At 40.8% G+C, this 19,260-nt stretch overlaps 2 protein-coding genes and 1 long non-coding RNA gene across 4 annotated transcripts in view; 2 read left to right on the top strand and 1 right to left on the bottom strand.

The window, feature by feature from the left end:
- The window catches only part of zfyve26 (zinc finger, FYVE domain containing 26), a 29,378-nt gene extending 15,805 nt beyond the window's left edge, over positions 1-13,573 (bottom strand). Inside the window, exons 1-20 of one of the 2 annotated variants that reach the window (XM_075448874.1) lie at positions 13,476-13,573; positions 12,143-12,430; positions 11,938-12,013; positions 11,650-11,736; positions 11,420-11,551; positions 9,261-9,588; positions 7,346-7,470; positions 5,499-5,663; positions 5,286-5,374; positions 5,001-5,152; positions 4,653-4,856; positions 3,809-4,417; positions 3,491-3,655; positions 3,252-3,403; positions 2,717-2,960; positions 2,216-2,479; positions 2,002-2,121; positions 1,693-1,863; positions 1,346-1,579; positions 842-947 (exon numbers count right to left, since the gene is read on the bottom strand). In XM_075448874.1, coding sequence (XP_075304989.1) covers positions 842-947; positions 1,346-1,579; positions 1,693-1,863; positions 2,002-2,121; positions 2,216-2,479; positions 2,717-2,960; positions 3,252-3,403; positions 3,491-3,655; positions 3,809-4,417; positions 4,653-4,856; positions 5,001-5,152; positions 5,286-5,374; positions 5,499-5,663; positions 7,346-7,470; positions 9,261-9,588; positions 11,420-11,551; positions 11,650-11,736; positions 11,938-12,013; positions 12,143-12,369 — 3,650 coding nt within the window. In that variant the 5' untranslated portion in view covers positions 12,370-12,430; positions 13,476-13,573. The remainder of the gene's footprint in view (positions 1-841; positions 948-1,345; positions 1,580-1,692; positions 1,864-2,001; positions 2,122-2,215; positions 2,480-2,716; positions 2,961-3,251; positions 3,404-3,490; positions 3,656-3,808; positions 4,418-4,652; positions 4,857-5,000; positions 5,153-5,285; positions 5,375-5,498; positions 5,664-7,345; positions 7,471-9,260; positions 9,589-11,419; positions 11,552-11,649; positions 11,737-11,937; positions 12,014-12,142; positions 12,431-13,475) is intronic. The other variant, XM_075448875.1, reaches the window with a different exon arrangement.
- LOC142366869 (uncharacterized) lies at positions 5,847-6,683 on the top strand. The gene is made up of 2 exons (XR_012766895.1): positions 5,847-5,982; positions 6,465-6,683. It is a non-coding gene; the product is annotated as an uncharacterized LOC142366869 (long non-coding RNA).
- A 995-nt stretch (positions 13,574-14,568) lies between the features above and the next one.
- On the top strand, positions 14,569-19,104 carry LOC142366004 (galectin-related protein B). Its single transcript, XM_075447768.1, has 4 exons — positions 14,569-14,680; positions 15,050-15,135; positions 16,424-16,604; positions 18,190-19,104. Exons 1-4 carry the CDS (start codon positions 14,645-14,647, stop codon positions 18,331-18,333), a joined length of 447 nt encoding a protein of 148 aa, XP_075303883.1. The 5' UTR covers positions 14,569-14,644; the 3' UTR covers positions 18,334-19,104.
- The last annotated feature ends 156 nt before the right edge of the window (positions 19,105-19,260 follow it).

Here is a 19,260-nt window from a genome sequence, read left to right as displayed (position 1 = left end):
AACTAAAAGCTTTGCTGAGAGGCAAACATTCAGGTGAACTCTTATCTCAAGGTGAGGAAAAACATCCTGCTCTTCTCCAGGCTCACATTGACTTGTCGCAATAACCGAATTCGGACAGAGCAGTTCAAAGAACGGTCCACCTCGAATTCCGTTCTATGAACTGCCCTTCCCCAGGGGAACTGTTTCATTTTGTTGCATTCGCACACGAGTCGGGACCTTGATAGGGACTGATGTGACGCAACCGTCTGCGACAGTGACGTCTTACTTTAGCGCCACACTCAACAAAACAAAACCTGCGTAAAAGTAAGGAGAGAAGAAAAAAACACCACTAAGAAGCTATCGTGTTCATGGTCTGTATGACGGTAATAATTATCATGGATGATCACATCGGGCGTCTAACATCGAGGCTGGAAGAGCACACAGAGAGTCAGGAGACGAAGAATCGAGCGAAGGCCATACCTCTTCGTTTCATGAAGGAAGGAAGGAGAGCAGAGCGCCGCAGACAAAGGAGACGACGTGTAAGTTTAACTTATTAAACAGGTGCCGATTGAGTCCGTTACGTACGAGTAAACATTTCAGCCGTTATTCTACTGTTTGCGTTGAGCAGATTAGGAACATGAAGAAGCGGAAATCTGACAAGGGGGTAGCTACCAACCACCAAACACCTACGTCAGATGTGTTCCTATGGAACCCAGAAAAGACCCAGCCTCGGAGAAGGAGCTAAAATGGTTATAAGAAATGAGGGCCGTGGTCCCTAGTTCCTATATGTCCGAATGCGAAAAAAACATCCCTATTCCTGAAAAGGTTAACCCTAATGATGGGTTGTAACTGCCGTGTGTACCTGTCAGGAAAGACTTGTCTGTCAAACAGCAGGTGAGAGATGAGCTGGAACGGGGTTTGAAGCAACACCAGGAGTGGATTTCCCAGCTTTACTTCACTGCTCTGGTCTAAAAGAAACGGGAAGACAGCCAAAACGAAAGAAAAGCATGTATGAGAAGAGAAAGAGTCATTGATGTCATCTTGGTCAGTCACAGTTCAGATAGAGTGGCTGCAAATCAGGATCAAAGTTTGTTGTAATAATCACTGATTTGATTAGCAGTGCTCTCTGGGATAATGCAAGTTGGGGAAGTAGGTGTCATGATATGTTAAATAGAACGGTGAGTTTTGAAAGTTCTTAGTTTTCTTAATGAAACAGTAATCAGGTCGTTTATACTTGAAGTTTAATTTAAATAGAGGAATTGCATACTCTTTCAGTTTTAGGGTTTTATATATAAAAAATATTTTAGATTTTTTCAAAAGGAATCCAAAAAGCACCTCATCTGCTCTCGATGGCTAATTATTTTACCTTCTGAACTGAGGCTACGCACTAACACAGATGCTAGTGTGTTGACGTAGTCGAAGAAACTGCGCACATAATCTGGTCTGGCGAGGCCTCCGTCTGGCTCGAAGGGGCAGAGCTGATCTAGAGAGCGAAGTAGCTGCTTCATGCTGGAACGCACAGGATGAGCGTCCAGCTCAGACTGCTTCAGACTGGCCTGTTCAACCAGCTGTGCCAGAATAGAGCTGCCCACAATGTCCTCTGTTGTATCAGAGACAGACCAAAGAAACAGCTTCAAGACATTGAAATCAAAATGGTCACATAACATTCGAGATTCGATAATACGTTTTAAAGTACATGCAGATGTCTCACACCTGTGCCATCTGTAGCAGTACTCAAAATGTGTAGGGTGTTTTCTAAACGTTGAGTCAGACTGAGCCGTGCAGCGATGCTCTCCTCACTCAGCGTTGGGTGGCAACAGAGCAGCACTTCCTGGATGCAGCAGCCAAATGGGTTGGCAAACACCTGATCTTCCCCGACAGCTTCTGTTGCCAATAATCGATCAGTAACAAAAAATATATATATATATATATTAGCGGTTATTACAAACTAAAGACAAATTAATATTACTTTAAACCTTTAACAATGTTATTCAACTGATGAAAAATGGATGAGGCTTTCACCTGCTTTGACACAGCCTTTATGAGTGGCAGAATGATTCAGAATCTTGCTGATCTGTTGTAAGACCATGGGAAATCCACAGATCCCCTCAGAATGAGGCACTTTAGGATCAACTCTTATTCCTGGGGAAGCAGACAGAAAGGAAAGATGACGATTAAGTATGTACTTCCACCATCTACATTACTTCACCAAGACTCTAAAATTCAAGCTTCATACCTCTAGCCTCAAGACTGCTGTTTAGCCTGCGCTCTGCTGTGTCCAGCAGCTGTCGGGACGTCTTCCAGAGTTGACAGTGGCAGCAGGCCAGGTCGAAGGCAGCCATTGCTGCTGGGCTGAGCTCCTCGAGCAGCGTGTAAAGTAGGCCAGAGGAATCGGAAGAGCAGCGGCTCAGCCAGTAGCCCTCCTCCAAGGAGGGCAGTGGGTGAGCTGGGGTGCTGAAGAGACGGTCCGCTATGTCTGAGATGGAATAGAAAGCCACTCCTACAAATAAAAACAGTCAGAAGTCAGAACTACAATGTGAATCATCAAAAATGCTTTTTTTTTTGCCAATTAAGCCTTTTAAATGCTGGAAATGTAGTTTTTCGCTGTATTTTAACACAAGGAATGTTTTAAGCATTAAGAAACAGGTGCCTTAAGAAATATCTATCAGTCAAAATTAAGAATGCTGCAATTTCAAAGCAGCCAGAAAGGTGAAAAGAAGTTTAACAGGTGTCACACCTGCAGCAGCAGCACTTCCAATGGCCTGCAGCGTTGATCGGCCACTGCTGCCAAGCCGAGCCCTCCCAGTGCCCGTCACAGCTGCTGACCCTAAGCCCTCTGAAGAGGATGAGGATGAAGACATAGACTGGCTTTCCATCTTCTGCTCCACCTGCCCCAACTCCACCAGGACCTCTTTGTAGTGCTCCATGAAGGCCAGCTCGCCACTACAGGAAGCCGCCTCCAGGTTAAACACCACAGACACCTGCAGAGCATCAAAGTGAGGACACACTTCAGACAGTTAGAATGTTTTTTGACTGCTTGTGAATTACACATACAATGTTATGATATTTTATTAGTCATTCACTTTAATTTGAATAAACAGATTATGACAGATGACTTGCGTAAACCTTAGAGTTAATGTTTCAGTGAGAGTACTGGATATAAGAATGATGATGGTTTAATTAGTAATCTAATGCAGGTAGTGGCAACAGTGATAGAGGCTGTAGCACAATCAAACCCTTGCAAAGATGTTCAGGTTCAGATTGTCACAGACCTGATGTGCTTCCATGAAGTTTCCTCGGCGGATGCAGGACATCAGCAGAGACTCTGGAGGAGACAACATGGCCGGGACCAGCCAGCTGTGAGGACCTCCACATGGGCAACGATCCAATTCCACACCACCCGCCGCTGGCCCTCCTCCACCATCTGACAAAATACAAATAAGAAATCAGAAATATGCATTGCAAATATGCGCGTACATATGCAAAGTTCAGTCTAGAGTTCATGGCTTACCTGACGTGCTTGTGCTAACTTCTCCATTTTGCTTCTCTATGGAGGTTTGTCTCTCTGCAGCATGTCTCCCTGGTTTCCTCCTTTTCCTCAGGCTCGAGCTCTTGCTGCGTCTCAGACGTGTGGCAGTAGAACTGAATGCTGACAACTGGATTGGACTTTCTGAACCTGCAAATATTTTTGACCATCAGGGCTCAAAAAGTGCACGCCTAACGCGGCCTGGGTGGGAAATTAAAACCAGTCGCCAGGCAAAGGTTTGAGCTGTCAAATTCAACCGCAAGAGCATCTTGCAAAGATAAAAGTTGAAAAAAAATAGCTCACCATCACCGGTGCCCTGGTTACTGGTGACGATCTGCAGCCTCCATTGAGCCTCTGCCGTGTGTTTGGACAACCTCTGCAGACAGGCCCCAAATGTCTCAGTGGTCACCGAGCAGCCCAAACTCGCCGCCACCTCGGCCTCTCGGTGCAGCGCTCTTCCTCCTTCCTGTCCTTCCAGCTGACCCAACACAGACATACCCTCCAGCCCTTCCTTCAGCAGCTTTAGAAAACCCTCCATGGCTGTCACATCTGCCAGAAACCCCCTGCAGCCCTTGATGAAGTGCCCCAGGTCCAGGTAACCGAGGTGGGATGATGATAAACATGGATGTAGCTTGTGGTTCTCCTGCCTTCTGTGTTCAGTCTCATCTACCTCTGCTTTGGTGTCTGCTTCTAAACTATTGTCTCTTGTGTTTAATAAGCCCTCGGAGTGAGCGTCATTTCCTGCGCTTAGACTGGAGTTTGAGTCTTTTTGAATCTGTTGGGCAAAGTCGGAAGTGGACAGGAAGAGAAGGGAGAAGATGTTTTCCAGGAGCTCTAGGCGAAACATGGCAGGCACAGTCTCCAGATAGAGTTGACACTCTGACAGGTAGTGCTGGAACATATTATGGCAAGCTGGAAAACACAACAAACAGGAAAAAAAGTCAGCAAATCTTTTAAAATAATAAAAAGGTTCTAATCTTGACCATATAAACAAAATCTGGTAGACTTTCCAAAGTCTTTTGATCCTTAGAGTCACTGAAGTTGTGGGTGAAATTAGAAAAAAGCTCAAATTAGCATGCATAAAAGTTTTCTATCATTTGTATTAAAACTAAAATCTCCTTCCATAAAAGAAATACAGCCTTGATACCTTCTGAGGAAGCTGAGGTCTTGTTTTGGTCCATTTCCTCTGAGGGACTGTGATGCTGTCCTATCTCGCATTCTGTGCAATTTGAGTATTTATGTGCATTTACACAGAGTGCATAAATGGCGTACTTCATGGCACAGAACCCCTGGAACAGAACTATGTTCCTGTGCACACCGGGGCTCAGAGTGTCATCGGCATCAGTTCCTTCTGCAGAATTGAAAAAGAACCACAACAAGGCTTAAACACATTGAACCCATGCTAAAGAAGTAATGAATTTGGTATTGTTGAGTCATTTTGACCAAAAAATAAATAAATAAATGAGAAACGACAAAATCTTAACACAATGTTAACCTTTTTCTGGTAAATTTGGCAGCTGGTGTAGTAGATCTAATATCCTGCGTTCTTCAAACTGAGCCAACGGAGTAAGAGAATGCAGAATATAGAGAGCCGAGTGACTGTCCAGAGTGTGAAGCTGTGCTAATAATGCATCCATGGAGATCCCTCTGCGTACAGACAGGCCAAACAGAGAGGAAGCACATTTAAAAAAAAAAAAAAAAAAAAAGCTGGAATTGAAAGTTATGTGTATATGTTTAAAAAAAAAAAAGAGAGAGAGAGAGAGAAAATCAACATGCTTACGGATTGCTGTTTTTACACCATTCAAGTATTCCAAGTTGAGATGACAAAAGATTAGCAAACTCCTGAAGAACAGAGTCATTGGCTGCGGCCTGAAAACAGTCATAAACCAGCAAAACACCACAGCCAACATTAAAACCATTAAATGCGCTGATCTGTGACCAGCTTCCAAAAAAACCTTATATATGGGGACAGCTGAGTGATTTCGTTTTTGACCTGCTCTTTGTGAAGGATGCTGAGAAGCGTTTGAGCTGAGCTCAGGCTGCGACACTGAGTCCATCCCAGCAGCAGCAGCAGACGGGACAATGGCTGGAACTCCGACTGCAGTAAATCTTTCAGCTGACTGAATTCCTCATGTTTAATCAGGTCAAGTGCAGTAACCTACGGGAGGGCAACAGTCTTATTATTACATTACATCACATGCACATGTATTTGCTAACTAACTTCACTTGACCATCACGATCCAGTGCAAATCAAGAAAACAGGATTATTGAAAGGAGATTACTTCCTCTTGTATTCATTCGAATTTGTTCACCAAACTCGTATTACCCAGAGTGGTGTAAAAAGAGAGTGGCGACACTCACATAGACTTCTATAGAAAGAAAGGAATGCGGAAGTCACGTGGGTCACGGAGACGCCACAGTTCCAAACAAGGGACGCAGCTCCGTTAACCTCAATTGCTCGTCAAGAACAATTACTGGTAAGTTAATAAAATAACAGCATTTTAAACGTTTTTTTACATTTTTAAGCATTATCTATCAGAAGTATACTCTTAGACATCGTTATTTTTACATTTGGTTAGCATGAAATGTCGATGTTGATGTTAAAAATGGAATGGATTTAGGGACCTAGCTGAAAGCTTGGTAACGGAGGCTAACGTGAGGTAATTAACGTGATCATTTCACTAAAGTCCGTTAACTTTTTATTGTCAGGTGACATTATGTAAAGTTGTTTTGATTGTTAGGTTTTAAAACATTACCAAAATACTATATAGGCCTATAGTAATAATACATTTAATACATTTTTGGTATTTCTGACGTATTTTCTCCGGTAAATTGATTAAATTACAACATTTTTGGCATAGTGAGGCATTAGCTGACTGGTCTTTAATTAAGTAAGTGTTTTTTCAGCATGACTTTGCAGCTGTGATAATGAATTTATCAATTTCTTTGTTGTTGTCAGGGAGGTCAGCAGATGTGGTGCTCGCTGCTGTCATGGATCAACCCTTATTAGGACTTCAGAACTTTTCTACAATGTCCAAACCCTTGAATTTGATCAAATACAGTTCATTGTTGCAGATTAATCTACCCAACAGTATAAATAGCAGTAAAATAACTTCTTTAATAAGGCTTGTTTTACATTTTCCATGATGACATTTTATAATAAAATGTTTGGTTTAAATCTGTTTTGGTTATTTTTTTCACAACTGACACATTTATTTTGTCATTAATATGGTTTTAACCAGAAAAAAGTTAAATCCATATTTTAATCCATCCATCCATCCATCCATTATACCCGCTGAATCGGTCGATCGGGTCGCGGGGGGGCTCATTGTCAATCTGACACCAGAGAGAACAGACAGACTGAATGACATCTTATACAGATGGAGTGTTTGGGACAACAGGAGGAACAGACATCATGCTCTGTTAAAGGATGTAGATCTGAAGGTAAGCTGGACCACTGGCATGATTCAGTATAAAGGAGGACAAGGTAGCTGCCCCCTGCTAGCATGCAGGGGTACACTCTATGATTTAAAATGGTGATAAATGTGTCTCTTCGCTCCAAAAAAGAAAAACGTTGATAAAATACATCGTCAGTGAAGTGATCAATGCACATTATGGTTCAATATTTACCGAAAATTGCTTCATAAATGTTAAAGTTATCGTTTTTGTGCTCCGTCCCGCTAAAACCCGTTCAGACTGACTGACAGCGCTGTGATGTTTGGAACTCCGGAGGCTCACATGAACCACGTGACAGCCCTAGCGGCGACTTCAAAGCGTGTCGCAACTCTGTATTACTCTATAGCTCTGGTATTACCTTCTCGTTTTTTAAAGTTTACTCACCACGACTTGCTCGAGGAAGTGCTTTCCACTACTAAGGCACTCAAAAAAGATGGTCTTCCAAGAGGACCGACGATCCTTGTGGCAACACAAACTGAGGGAGAGTTTCTCTGCTTCAGGAAGATCCACTGACAGAGAGATACAAAAAATAATTAGCCCGACAACACAGAGGAATTACAAAAAAAGGCCAATGTAGCTTTTGAGAGAAATAAAAGATTACGGATAATTGTGTGTGTGAGATGCTAAGAGCGGCACAACCCTACTGATATATTTGTTAATGACTGGTGTAGTGCTGTCTGGGTGAGAAAAATCACAATGGTGTCACACTGAGTGTTTTCCCAGTGGCTGTTGTTCTTTAAAAATGTCCGGGTGAAGCCTTTCTCTTGAAGCCTGGGCACAAAGAGGGCAGCATCGCTGTGTTTGCACACACAGAAAAAAGAAATCCCACTTCTCATGATGACAAACAGAACTTGACATTATTCATACCAGTTTCCTAGGGGTCTATGGACTAAGTAAAAGATTGAGTTATTCATTCCAAATCAATACACTTATCAAATTCAGGAAATGTTTCCTCGAGATTAGCCGGCCACCCATTCTGTGTCCACAGTAAAGAAATCCCGCTTAGCCGAGGGGATGAATTCAAAGACCTCACAAACAAATGATTTCTAAGCAGTAACTAACTGCAATCAAACATTTTTTTGCTGTATTTTTAGTACATTTACCAATGAAAGTGCAGTTTCGTCCAGATTGGTGGTTTGAAAAGAGGAAAACAGAACCAAAAGTTTAAGCTGTCACATGCAACTTTTCCTGACACCCAGTTAAAACTGTCACAGCTGTACAAAAGCAGAAGTGGCATTAAAAGGGTGATACCAGCATTTCTTTTCTAACGCGGTAAGCAGAGAGGTTCCAGTTTCTAAGTTAATAAATGCTGTGCCATTGTGTAAGCTTATTGAAACAATGCTACAGGGAATGAATGTCGCAATCAAAGCTAAAAGTGGTCAAACAAAATGTTAGAGGAGTTATTTTTCTGGCCAGGAAATGAAGTTAGAATGTATGGCCTGGACCCGCTTTCTCTGAATATGTGTACTTCAATGATCATTAGAATTCATTCCATTGTTTTACAACTTCACCGTAACGTTCATCAAGAGATGACCACACTGATGGTTCCCATGCTGTTTTACTCAAACCATACATGAAATTTTAATCAATGAATGTAAACAAGGGTATTTGAGGCAGAAAGAATTGATTCTAAATTGGACTATTTATTAAAGTCAAAAAGCACTTTTAAAGAAGTAACACTTGACAAAAATCATGTGAAGCTACAATCTGAGTCCATGCCCTGAACAAACAGTCTCCTGCTGGGCTGAAACTTATTGCCTGCAAAAAGTTCCACTGCATCATATTAATAAGACTTTTAATTTGTTTTAAATCTGATTTTGGGCATCTGACATTAGTTTACATAATTGGACGATGAAAACAAATACAAAAGAGTTCCAGACAGCTTAAACTGTAGAACTACAAAATGAGGCCTAAGAATTTGTCTACGTGGCCTGGTTTTTTTTTTTTTTTTTTCACGTTTGCATATTGTACATCAAGATAATTTATCTGTCACACACGCAAGATGGCCCTCTGCTCTCTAAAATTCAGGAAACAACCTCTCTGCTGAGCACAGTTACACACACGGAGAGTCGTATACTTTCTGCCTTATGTTGTTTTGAAGGGAAGTGTCTGTACAATGTACACGCACTGCGGATCACAACTTTTCAATCAAACTTATTCTATCAGAATGATAAATCATTATAGACAACTGGGTTTGAATGAGGGCTCGGCTCTTTGGTTGCTATGCGGCAACTACAGCGAGCTTTGTAAACAATTTGTTTGTACGGCATCATGAACACTTACACCTCCGGCCTCCTACCTTGCGTTTCGGGCGAGCTCCTCAACAGATGATCTCTCTGCAACCTCAGAGCCGTGGAGCAGTACGTTGAGACGAGTGCATCACACCGAGGGCGAAGCAAGCAGCTGAGTATCCTCTCTTCCTTTAGGGGACCGTCTCTGGCTGCCCACAGCGCCTCACACAGCGCCTCCAGCTGCCCACTACTTCTACCAGAGCTCCACGGCATGAGAGCCAGCACTGAGTAAATCTCCTCCACCCACTCCTCCGTCTTCTCTGGCTTTCCGAGTTTCTTCATCAAGTGTTGGATGAACGTGTGCTGCAGAGGGTTTCCTTCAGTGGATGATTGCTCCTGCAAAAATGAGGAGAAATTAAATTAAATCTTTATATCTGTTGCAATTACATATTTTTCCCCACATAAACACTCCTATTTAAACACTTGAGGATTTACAATTTTTGTTCTCATCAGCGCCGCTCAAATGTTGAGTTGAGATGAAGCCTTTTTTTATTTTTTTTTCATTTTCTGACTTTAAGGTCTATTTCAAAATACAAGATTCCCTTCCACGTATGTTAGAAAAATATCATGAAGCTATACTATGAGAAAAGCAAGTACCATGTGTGAGAATGTATTGTGTTGCAGGGTCAAGGGACACTGTGTTCTGGAGAAGGCCTCCTATCTATTCCTATTTCAGCCTCTGTCTGAACCTTGCTTTACTGAATGTCTCATAACCTTGTGTGGCTAGTGACTAGACATAAAGAGCGATAGTTTAATTTTTTTTAACTCAGACAACTCTGTGTCACCTTCCTGATATGTTGTGCAGACTTGTCTCCTTGCTGCGAGAATAAAAGTTTTGTGTCAATTGTCTCCAGCGACACCCTCATTTTGAGAGAATTGTCTTGACAATCTATCTATGCAGATGATGTACAAATATATCTGCCCATATTGACAGAGAAGAAGACTTTAAAATAATCATTCCTGGCTTCATTTTTAACTTGGTTTGATTATTGCCATTCCTTGTATGTGTGAACAGATCAGTTGACTCCTCGTCATCTGCAGGTTATACAAACTGCAGCTGCTTCTCTTTTAATAGGAACAAAAAAGGCGGATTTTACAATGCAAGCGTTGGCTTCACTCTACTGGCTCTCTGTTTGGCACAGGATCGATTTTGACCTTTCATTGCTGATTTTTAAGGTTTAAAAAGACACTGGGGCTCACCAATCACATGCTTTTAGATGTTCCAAGATTTAGATGTTCCAAATTCAAAACTGCAGGGAATCGTTCATTTGCGGCTGCCACTGCTAATCAATGGAACAGCTCATTTATTCATATAAGAACTGCTCATACCTTACAAACCTTCAAGACGCGATCGAACTCATCTCTTCACACTGGCATTCAATTTTAGAAGTTTGACAACTTGAGTTTACCCACTGTGTTTTACCTGGAATGTTATTGTACTATTCTTAATGTTATTTAATTCATTTCACACATTGTGTTTTAATAAAAGGATTTATTGCTATTGAACTTTTACTGGACAGGACAGAACTTTGGTTCAACTCTAGCTGTTTAAACACGCTTTATAACAAAATGAAACCGATATTGACAAAACACAGTTTTTTCTGATACGATATCAGTGTTTGTCATACTGCAACCTGCATTAAAGGGGATAGAGAATCAAAATCATCTTTTTCACGTTCAGTGAGAGCAAGGGCAGCCAATCAAGCAACGGCAACCGAATAGCGCCAACACCTACCTGCATTTCATAATGAGGTTGCCAGATAAGCTCTGAAACGATGCCAATAAGTGCAAACGACGCATTCTAAACCCAGCATAGTAACATAGCTGTTTCAGAGAGCCTTTTAGGGAGGTTCTGAGCCATTACAGACCCAACCAATTTTGTTTGGGCTACATTTCACATCACAGAACAAGGATTAATGCCCCATTCAACCTTTCTCTATCACCTTTAAGGCTTACTTAAAAATCCCTGATTATAGTTCTGAATTCAAAACACCCAGTATCTGTTACAGAATATCATTATAGACTTATCTTTTTTTTTTTACTTTCACTGACATCAGTTGTTATTAGTTTCAAAATTGAATTTGTATGCTGAAAAAAAAGAAAGGAGGTCAAAACTTGATATTTGTTAGATTTGGTAGAATATTCTTATTTGCAGGTGTGTATCTACCTGTAAGAAGTGTGCTAAAGTCTGGGCAAGTCTTGGCTTCTTTTTCTCCAACAGGGTCTGCAAGCAAGACTCGGCAGCAGTGAGTATTGTTCCATGGCCAGACTGTGAGGCCAAGAAAGCCTCTTGCAACTCCTGCAGAAAAGAAACGCACAGATAATTATAAAGCAGAAAAACATTAATCTGTCTTTTTCAGATGCTACTCAATCGTAGCCACGGTGAAAGAAGCAAACCTTAAGTGCAGTCTCCGGTATGCCCTCCGACCCCAGTTCCTCCAGTAGTAGCAGGAACTCCAGTTCTTGTCTGAGGTGGGGAGGAACCTGAGACAGAAAGGACAAAAAAGGTAAGAGTATCAATTACACCTCACACGTCACACTGTGGTGCAGAGGTGTTTTACATGTTTTAAAAGCAGTTTAGCCCAATTTGACAACATTGTCCGTTTTGTTAAAGACCTATTTCAAAGGTTTAAATTCTATTACAAATAAATATTTAAATAAATGTTTTTTTTCTATCTCAATTACCTGTTCTTCTGTCCGTTTCTTCAAGACCTGCAGCCAAAACCAAGCCAACTTGTGTGGACTGCCAATTGACTCCCATCTACAAAACCATTATTTGCACACAGCAGATCAGTTCGAAGTACTGCAGATGATGTGCGGAATAAATAAAACATATACAAACTGGGATTGTAGAGAAAATGTTTGAAAAAGTTCAAGATACGTGACTCACTTTAAACTGTAAGGATGGCAGATAATAGCTTTGATTATGTCTCGCACTTTTTCTGAAAGTCCTCCTGCCGAGTTAACCAGCTGTGGAACGCAGGCGCTCGCAAGCTCCCACTCGGCGTGCTGCAGGCACCTCTCGAAGTACTCAAACAGGTCCTGAAGCGAAGTCTCCGCTTCACAGCCGAAGGGATGCATGCTCGCTCTGGCCGGGTCGTTCCTCTGCTCAGTCATCACTGCTGAAGAGGCACCTGTTCTACTGTGTAACCAAGCAGCACCTTTGAGTTACCTTCAACTGAGACACATAGAAAAGGCTGCTTTAATTGACCATTGTCATATTTCACACATATTTTAAAGACAAATACACCAAATAAATTACTTATTTATGAGAAATGCAGTGGTTAGCTACTTCTCTTTAATCATTTCCACGTCTAAACGTTTAAACAAATTTGCAGGACAGTCCTGACAAATATGTTTGGCATTATACAGTAATTTGAACCCGAATGAAAAAGGAAATGTACAATTTGCACACCACCCCACACAGTTAATCATGTTCTTTACGATGAAATACAGTCAAGAGTATTTATCAAACATTCCCAAAGATTTGCATTCGCTGGCTTATTTGTTTAGACTTTTGAGGATCATGATAAGCAATTAGCTTTTTAAAATGTTAGTTATTCATTCAATTATGTGGTACCTAAAAACTGCAGGTCTTCACTGTGACACCGTTAAAAATAAATCAGTTTTTTTTTTATTTTCGCTTTTGATTTGAGGAAAAATGTATTGATTTCATGATTTCAGGTTTTAGGCATTTAACCAGAAGTGCAAGCGACTAGTTTATTTAATTTAGAGCATGGTTCAGCTTTCTGATTGCACTTTCAAGAAATCAATGTGTACTTTCAACAGCATTTTGCAATAGTGTTTTGTAAATCTGTTACAACGTTGTCATCGTGTCATGTTTCGGTGCACGCCACTCATAAGCAGAATCTGCACCACAGATGTAAAAATGTTCGACATTTTACTTCACTTTAATCATCTATTCCAACAAACCACAAGGTTGAGACAAAAACGTGCGTCAAACCATCCGTTTAGGGTTCAGACGAAGACGTTACGAATTATTAAATACACTTTTAAAACGCTTTTCCTTTTCATCTTCGTCATTCGCCTCTTGCAAGATGTGACAGCTGCCCGTCTTGTTTGCGTCGCATTAGCTAAAAATGTGTCTGACTTGCTGTAACTGAAACAAGTCAGCTAACTTCCGTAACAGCTACCGTAGAAGCATGTGCTTGCAAACAAGTAAAGTGTTATAAAGTTTGTCAGTACAGATATAAGGTACTTACTCATTTCTTTGTGCTGTTATCCCCCAAACTGCCAATTATATACGCTCCTGGGCACTGGTTCGTTGCGACCTGTTATGCTAGTAGCTGAATAACGAAGGTCATGTGACAAAATCAGCTGATTCTCTGTCGCTGGTTGGTCAAAGGTTGGCACGAGGAGGGCGTTCCAGAGCGGGAAGCCGGGATCTTTACTGCTGCCTTCATATATAGTCGTAAAAAAGCGATAAATACAGATCTACCAAAATAATTGTTCCAACAAACCAGCGGGGACCCTTCACATTTATTTTAACAGGCAACATTTTTTAACTTTTGTTGGCAGCAGTTTAGAAAAATACACGCAGAATAATTTCAATTTCAAATAATTTCATGTACCATACTGTTTCATAATCACCATGTTGGCTGATTAGTACAATGTGACATATTAATAAGCTCCTGAACCCCTGGAAATAATATCAAAGTTGCCTGCCATTTTCTTAATTGAAACAAGTAGGTGTAGTCCAAAGATGTGATGTTCCAGTGATTTTAGAGAAAAAAACACAAGAGAGAGCTAACTGCGTTGAGATATCGAGAGCTCATTGTTGAAATTAATTTTGTTAACTAGAAACATGCATCACTAATACAGGATTTCAGTGCTGGGCACAAGCATGTATCAGCACATGTGAACAATCTCAAAGAACTTGGGGTCCTGTGCAAAAAAACTACCTTTGAGGCCTGTGATTTTTCAGTGTGTATTGGGGTTGCGGGGGTTTTTTTATCCATTATTTTTTATCAAATAGGACTTTGATACCTTTAATTGATGCTTAGTTGTAGTAGTAGTTTTGAGGTGACCCATGGTCAGTGAATGCATCAGCTTCAGGTTGATTGGCAACGAGTTGCTCAATTACAGTAAAACGCTGGTGTTGCTGCTATGCAGTTAAGGCATAAGACTCCCGAAGTGACAAAGGAATGCAGCAGAGACTGACCTAAACACACTTGTGTGATTGAAATGTGTCCACCAGCCTGTAATAACCCCCACCCCACCCCTCCCTCTATTTCTCCCATCATCATCATCATCATCACCAAACTGGGATCCAGTCTCTATGACAACCCGTTGCAGGAGGGGTTTGCCAGCTGGAGGCAGATTCAGTCCTCACTTGGTATCGCCGCTCGAAACCTCCACACCGCATCACGCCATGAGTGGAATGGAAGATCAGGACAAGAAAGAAAATGTATGTAGCCTCTTTTGTGTGTGTGTGTGTGTTAAAAGCATGTGTCGCGACAGCTCTGTGATGATATTATCTTATTCAAACCCACTAAACTGTTCAGAAGAGTGATCATAAATACAGAAGGATAGTTTGTGCAGCTGAGTCACTGGTTGTTTCAGATGCTATTCAATAAAGCTATTGTTCCCGTCGGTGCCACATATTGCAACGCACCGCGGATGAAGACACCAGCCTGCCGCCTGATGGGGCACCAGGATTTAAACACTCCGCTTGATAATAGTCTGGGAGGTGTGTTGTATACCTAGGCCTCATCCCGTGTGACCATTGAACTATATATATATATATATATATATGTATATCTCCATTGTTTCACAGGAGGAGTATATCGGAGAGATAAAAGGTGGGCTTCGGCCTTCAATGAAACTGGTTGTCATGGGAATTATTAACAAAAAGCCAAAAAGGTTAGTACACACACCTTTTCTTATCTTTTTTTATTTTAAATGGCTATGCAATATTAAGACAAGCTACTGTTGCACAGATAACATGACAGCCAGTTAAAGCTGAGGGATAATGATGTCCTGACTTCCAGTTAGACAGAATTTCAAAGCAGATGCTGTGATCTGTATCTGAGTGCTAACAACCACCCAACTGGTCCCTCTTTGGGAAAATGCCTTTGTAATGCCAATGCTTTTCCTAATTAGGGTTTGTTTTTGGGTGTACGTGGGAGAACTGCAAATCCCATGAAATCTTAAGGGTCTTTCGAGAGAATTGTTTTGGCCGATAACATCAGACTGCTGTTTAGTCATCTAATGTGCAGCGTAAAAATAAAAATCACAGCGGACTTCACTTAGAAGAGCATATAAATACACTTTTTCTCAGAACTTGTGTGCGTATATGTCAAGACACTTATTTTTGGCTGCAGGAACTTCAGAGGAGTTTTAAGGACAAGTGCCCCCATGGGACTCTTCCCAGTTACTGAGCACAATTTTGTCATTTCGATTATATGTTACAGGGATTGGTGATGTGCTGAAGACTGACTTGTTTATGTATCCAAACACAGTGCTGATGTAGTTTTATTGTAAACTATTTCCTTAATTCTCCAAGAACTGTGCTGCCGTAGATAGTGAACTTTTCATTTTGGTTCTCAGATGCTGTTAAAAGCCTAGAATCTGTAATAATTCCAGGCCAGTGGCCAAATCACAAATTTAGAGCCTAAAAAAGAGGATTTCTTTATCAAATAGACAAAGATAGGGATGCATTGTCGGAGAAATATTAGCAAAATTTGTTCTTAAGGCAAAGCAACCACAGTATGAAAATATTCCATCCCAGTTCAAATGTACTTAAAGTATAAAAAGACAAAGTGTGGTTTTGGTGAATAGTGCCTGCCATGCCATCATTGTATCATTATGCTGTTGTATCTTTATTAATGATTGTTTGAAATGCTCCATTGTGTGTTTCTTTTTTAGAAAAAAGGTAGCCTAATCATAGATGTGACATAGATTGGGAATATCATGCATTCTAAAGTAAACAGGAACAATTTGATTTTAATGTTCCTTAAATGTCTCATTACCACTTTGCATTTGTATAAAAGACCACAAGATGTCACTGCTCCACTGTTCTTTTTAATACCCTGCTGAAGTTAATTAATTTGGGGGGGAAAAAAAGTGAAACAAAATCTTTATTCTTGTCCTTGACCTATATATTCTGTCCCACATTCATACATCCCTGATGTTTGTGTGGCTGACGCAGCATTGAGGTGACTGTGTCCAGTAAGCCTCAGGAGGAAGAAACAGAGGGCGATGTGGGTCTGCAGCTCAAGGTCAGTTTCATGGATAAGGCTGTCCAACGCAACGCCCGCTTGGCTGGGAAGTGGGGTCCATCTGAAAACACCCTCTCCTTCTTTCCATTTGCACCTGGAGAGTCCTTTAAGGTACATTCTCAGTCACTGATATTTTGGCACTCAGACTTGAGTTCACTGAGGTGACACAGCTATCAGATTGAGGATGTGATGATTATAATAAAAACTTTTGTGCAGCACCTTACAATTACCTTTAAAAAAAAATGGCTTAGAGGGGAATTAAACATTATCTGGTTGTTCTCATGTTACGGACGTTCTCATTTTAAGTCTTTCTGCTGGTGGCAATGTGTTGGATCTGACACTCATTGATCAGCTATGATTTTGCACGGTCAGCTTTTAAAACTGCAGTATGTGCATTTTGTAGCCCTGGTGAAAAGTAATTGTCTTTGCTTTCTCTTTGCTAGAGAACATGTATGATATGGGACTGTCTATCCTGCCTCTTCTCTTCACCTCTATTTCAGGATTCACAATTTATAAGTTGCTCTCTAAAAGATATTAAGCCGTAAACGTAAGGATACCGTAGGAGTTTTCTTGTAAACAAAGTCATATTTGCATTCAAATGTGTTGAATTTTCTGTGAGAAAGGAGATTTGCTTAAGAAAACTTCAAGTACTGGATCACCACCATCTGGATTCAAAACTCAAAGGGGTCGCTTAGTCATTTGTATGAAAAAGGCTGCTCTAGAGCATGAGCCCTAAATACTGTAGGTTAAAATAGCTTCCAGGTTTGATGAAGACCTTTAAATACACATCAAGTTTCAAGCTCAGCTTTCAAATTTTGTCCTTCTCTTACTACACTAAGCTCCATCATCTCTGCATGTGAGCATCTGTGCTCAAGTTGAATGTGGAGGTGAAGTACAGGCCGCTGGCTCCAGAACTTTCAGAGTGGAGCTTACAACACTCAATATTTTCTGATTAAGTATTTAATATCTGATCCAGTATTCCCAGCATTTTATCTTTGGATTTCTGTCGTAAAATCGATTTTAGTCATTTCTGTTGTATTGCACAAATAGTTGTTACTCTTTGTTAACACTGCTTTCAAAACCACAGGGTGAATTATGAGGACAAGATAACAGTGAATCTGTGTCATAAGTTCGCTGCGTTTGTTGTCTAAGGCACGAATGAAAACTCCCACAATGTCACCCTGTTGAATATCACCTAAAGCTTGTTCGCCTCGCTTCTGGTTTGCATTGTGCAGCCTCTGCACATGCACGCAAGAGTTTCCCCTTGGCCATACAAGCAGGTTCTCACCTTTATGATGCGCTTCTGTTGGCGCTGCAAAGGATTTCCAAATATGAAATCTTCTTGCTTAAAAAAATCATCATAAAGTTTGATGGACTGAGTCATTGTTGTAGGTCTCTAAACTGGTGGAGGGCGACCCTTCTCTATCATCAACTATTATGTCTTGATCATGTACTATATATACCAAGTAAAATGGGGAGCCACTCACAAACCCATTGCTTCAGAGTGGAGCTAGTGGCCAATAAGTTGACAGGGTATCTTATGAATAGCTTGTTTTAAAAATGTCTGTCGAAAATATGGAAGGTTATGATTTTTAATTTATTTGTTTCATTTGTACAGTTTATATATCTTTGCACACATCTTCCTCAATTTTGTTCTTTAGTGAAAAACTGATTCTGCACTCCCTTTCACTAACAGATGGAGATCGTCTGTGAGCACCAGCAGTTTCGTATCCTGGTGGACGGTCAGCCTCTGTGTGGCTTCACCCACCGGCTCTCCCAGCTCGCTTCCCTCACATCCTTACAAGTCTTTGGGGACCTACAGCTCACCAAGGTGGCCTAACACCAGCATCTCACCCGCTGATAACTTGCAGGAGGAGTACGTTGGACAGTAGACAATACATACGATTAGAATAGACCTTATTTTTGAGTGAATGAATTAACCATAGAGGAATGTTGTGTTTCCATTTTCAGACAAAGTTACTTCACTCTCATGATCATGGTTAAGACAAAAGTGCCTTCACTAAGATTACTGTCTGGGGACTTGAAGATACTTACTTAATGTCATAAATGACTTAATCAAAACAAGGAATGTGATTTGAATTGATGGATGTGAATTGTTCTAAACAATGTGATCTAAGCTACAATGTTATCTCTGAGCGAACATTGCACAGACATAATGAGCCACTAAAAATAAAGGAGTGCTGCATTTGTCTTTGCGGTTTAAGGAAACAAGATGTCCGACGTCTGGATTTGATTTCTTCGGAGTTAACCTTGGAAAGCACTTACGTTTACGAGCTCCTGCATGAGCGAATGTTTCTGATTTTGGTTACATGACACAGATTGTCATTTCATCCGCATTCAATACTGCAAAAGGTGTTAAAATGTTAGTGGATGTAAGTATCCCACATTAGTGCATGCTAGTAAAGAAGCAGTATGTTTTATTTCTTCCATTATTCAGTCACATCACACATTCACAATTGTTAAAAAGTTATTAACTTTGGCTTTGAAAGCACTCTTTTTTTTGTGTGTAATTATCACATTCCCCTAGCACTTTTTATGTGAATGTCTCAAATTGATGTTGCTTTGTTGCAATAAATCAGTTTTGCTGTTATTTTTTTGTTGTCACTCGCTTTATGGACAAATAACTGTTACATAGCTTCACTCTAAAACCCCCCTCCTTGGACGCATACATGACTGGGACGTTGCATCACTTGTGATTTCACTGGAACCAAACTCTGAAACAATCCCAGCTCAGTTTGAGTCATTC

This window comes from Odontesthes bonariensis, chromosome 17 (assembly GCF_027942865.1).
Source record: "Odontesthes bonariensis isolate fOdoBon6 chromosome 17, fOdoBon6.hap1, whole genome shotgun sequence".
Lineage (NCBI taxonomy): Eukaryota > Metazoa > Chordata > Actinopteri > Atheriniformes > Atherinopsidae > Odontesthes > Odontesthes bonariensis.
This window is presented reverse-complemented; position numbering and strand designations above follow the sequence as displayed.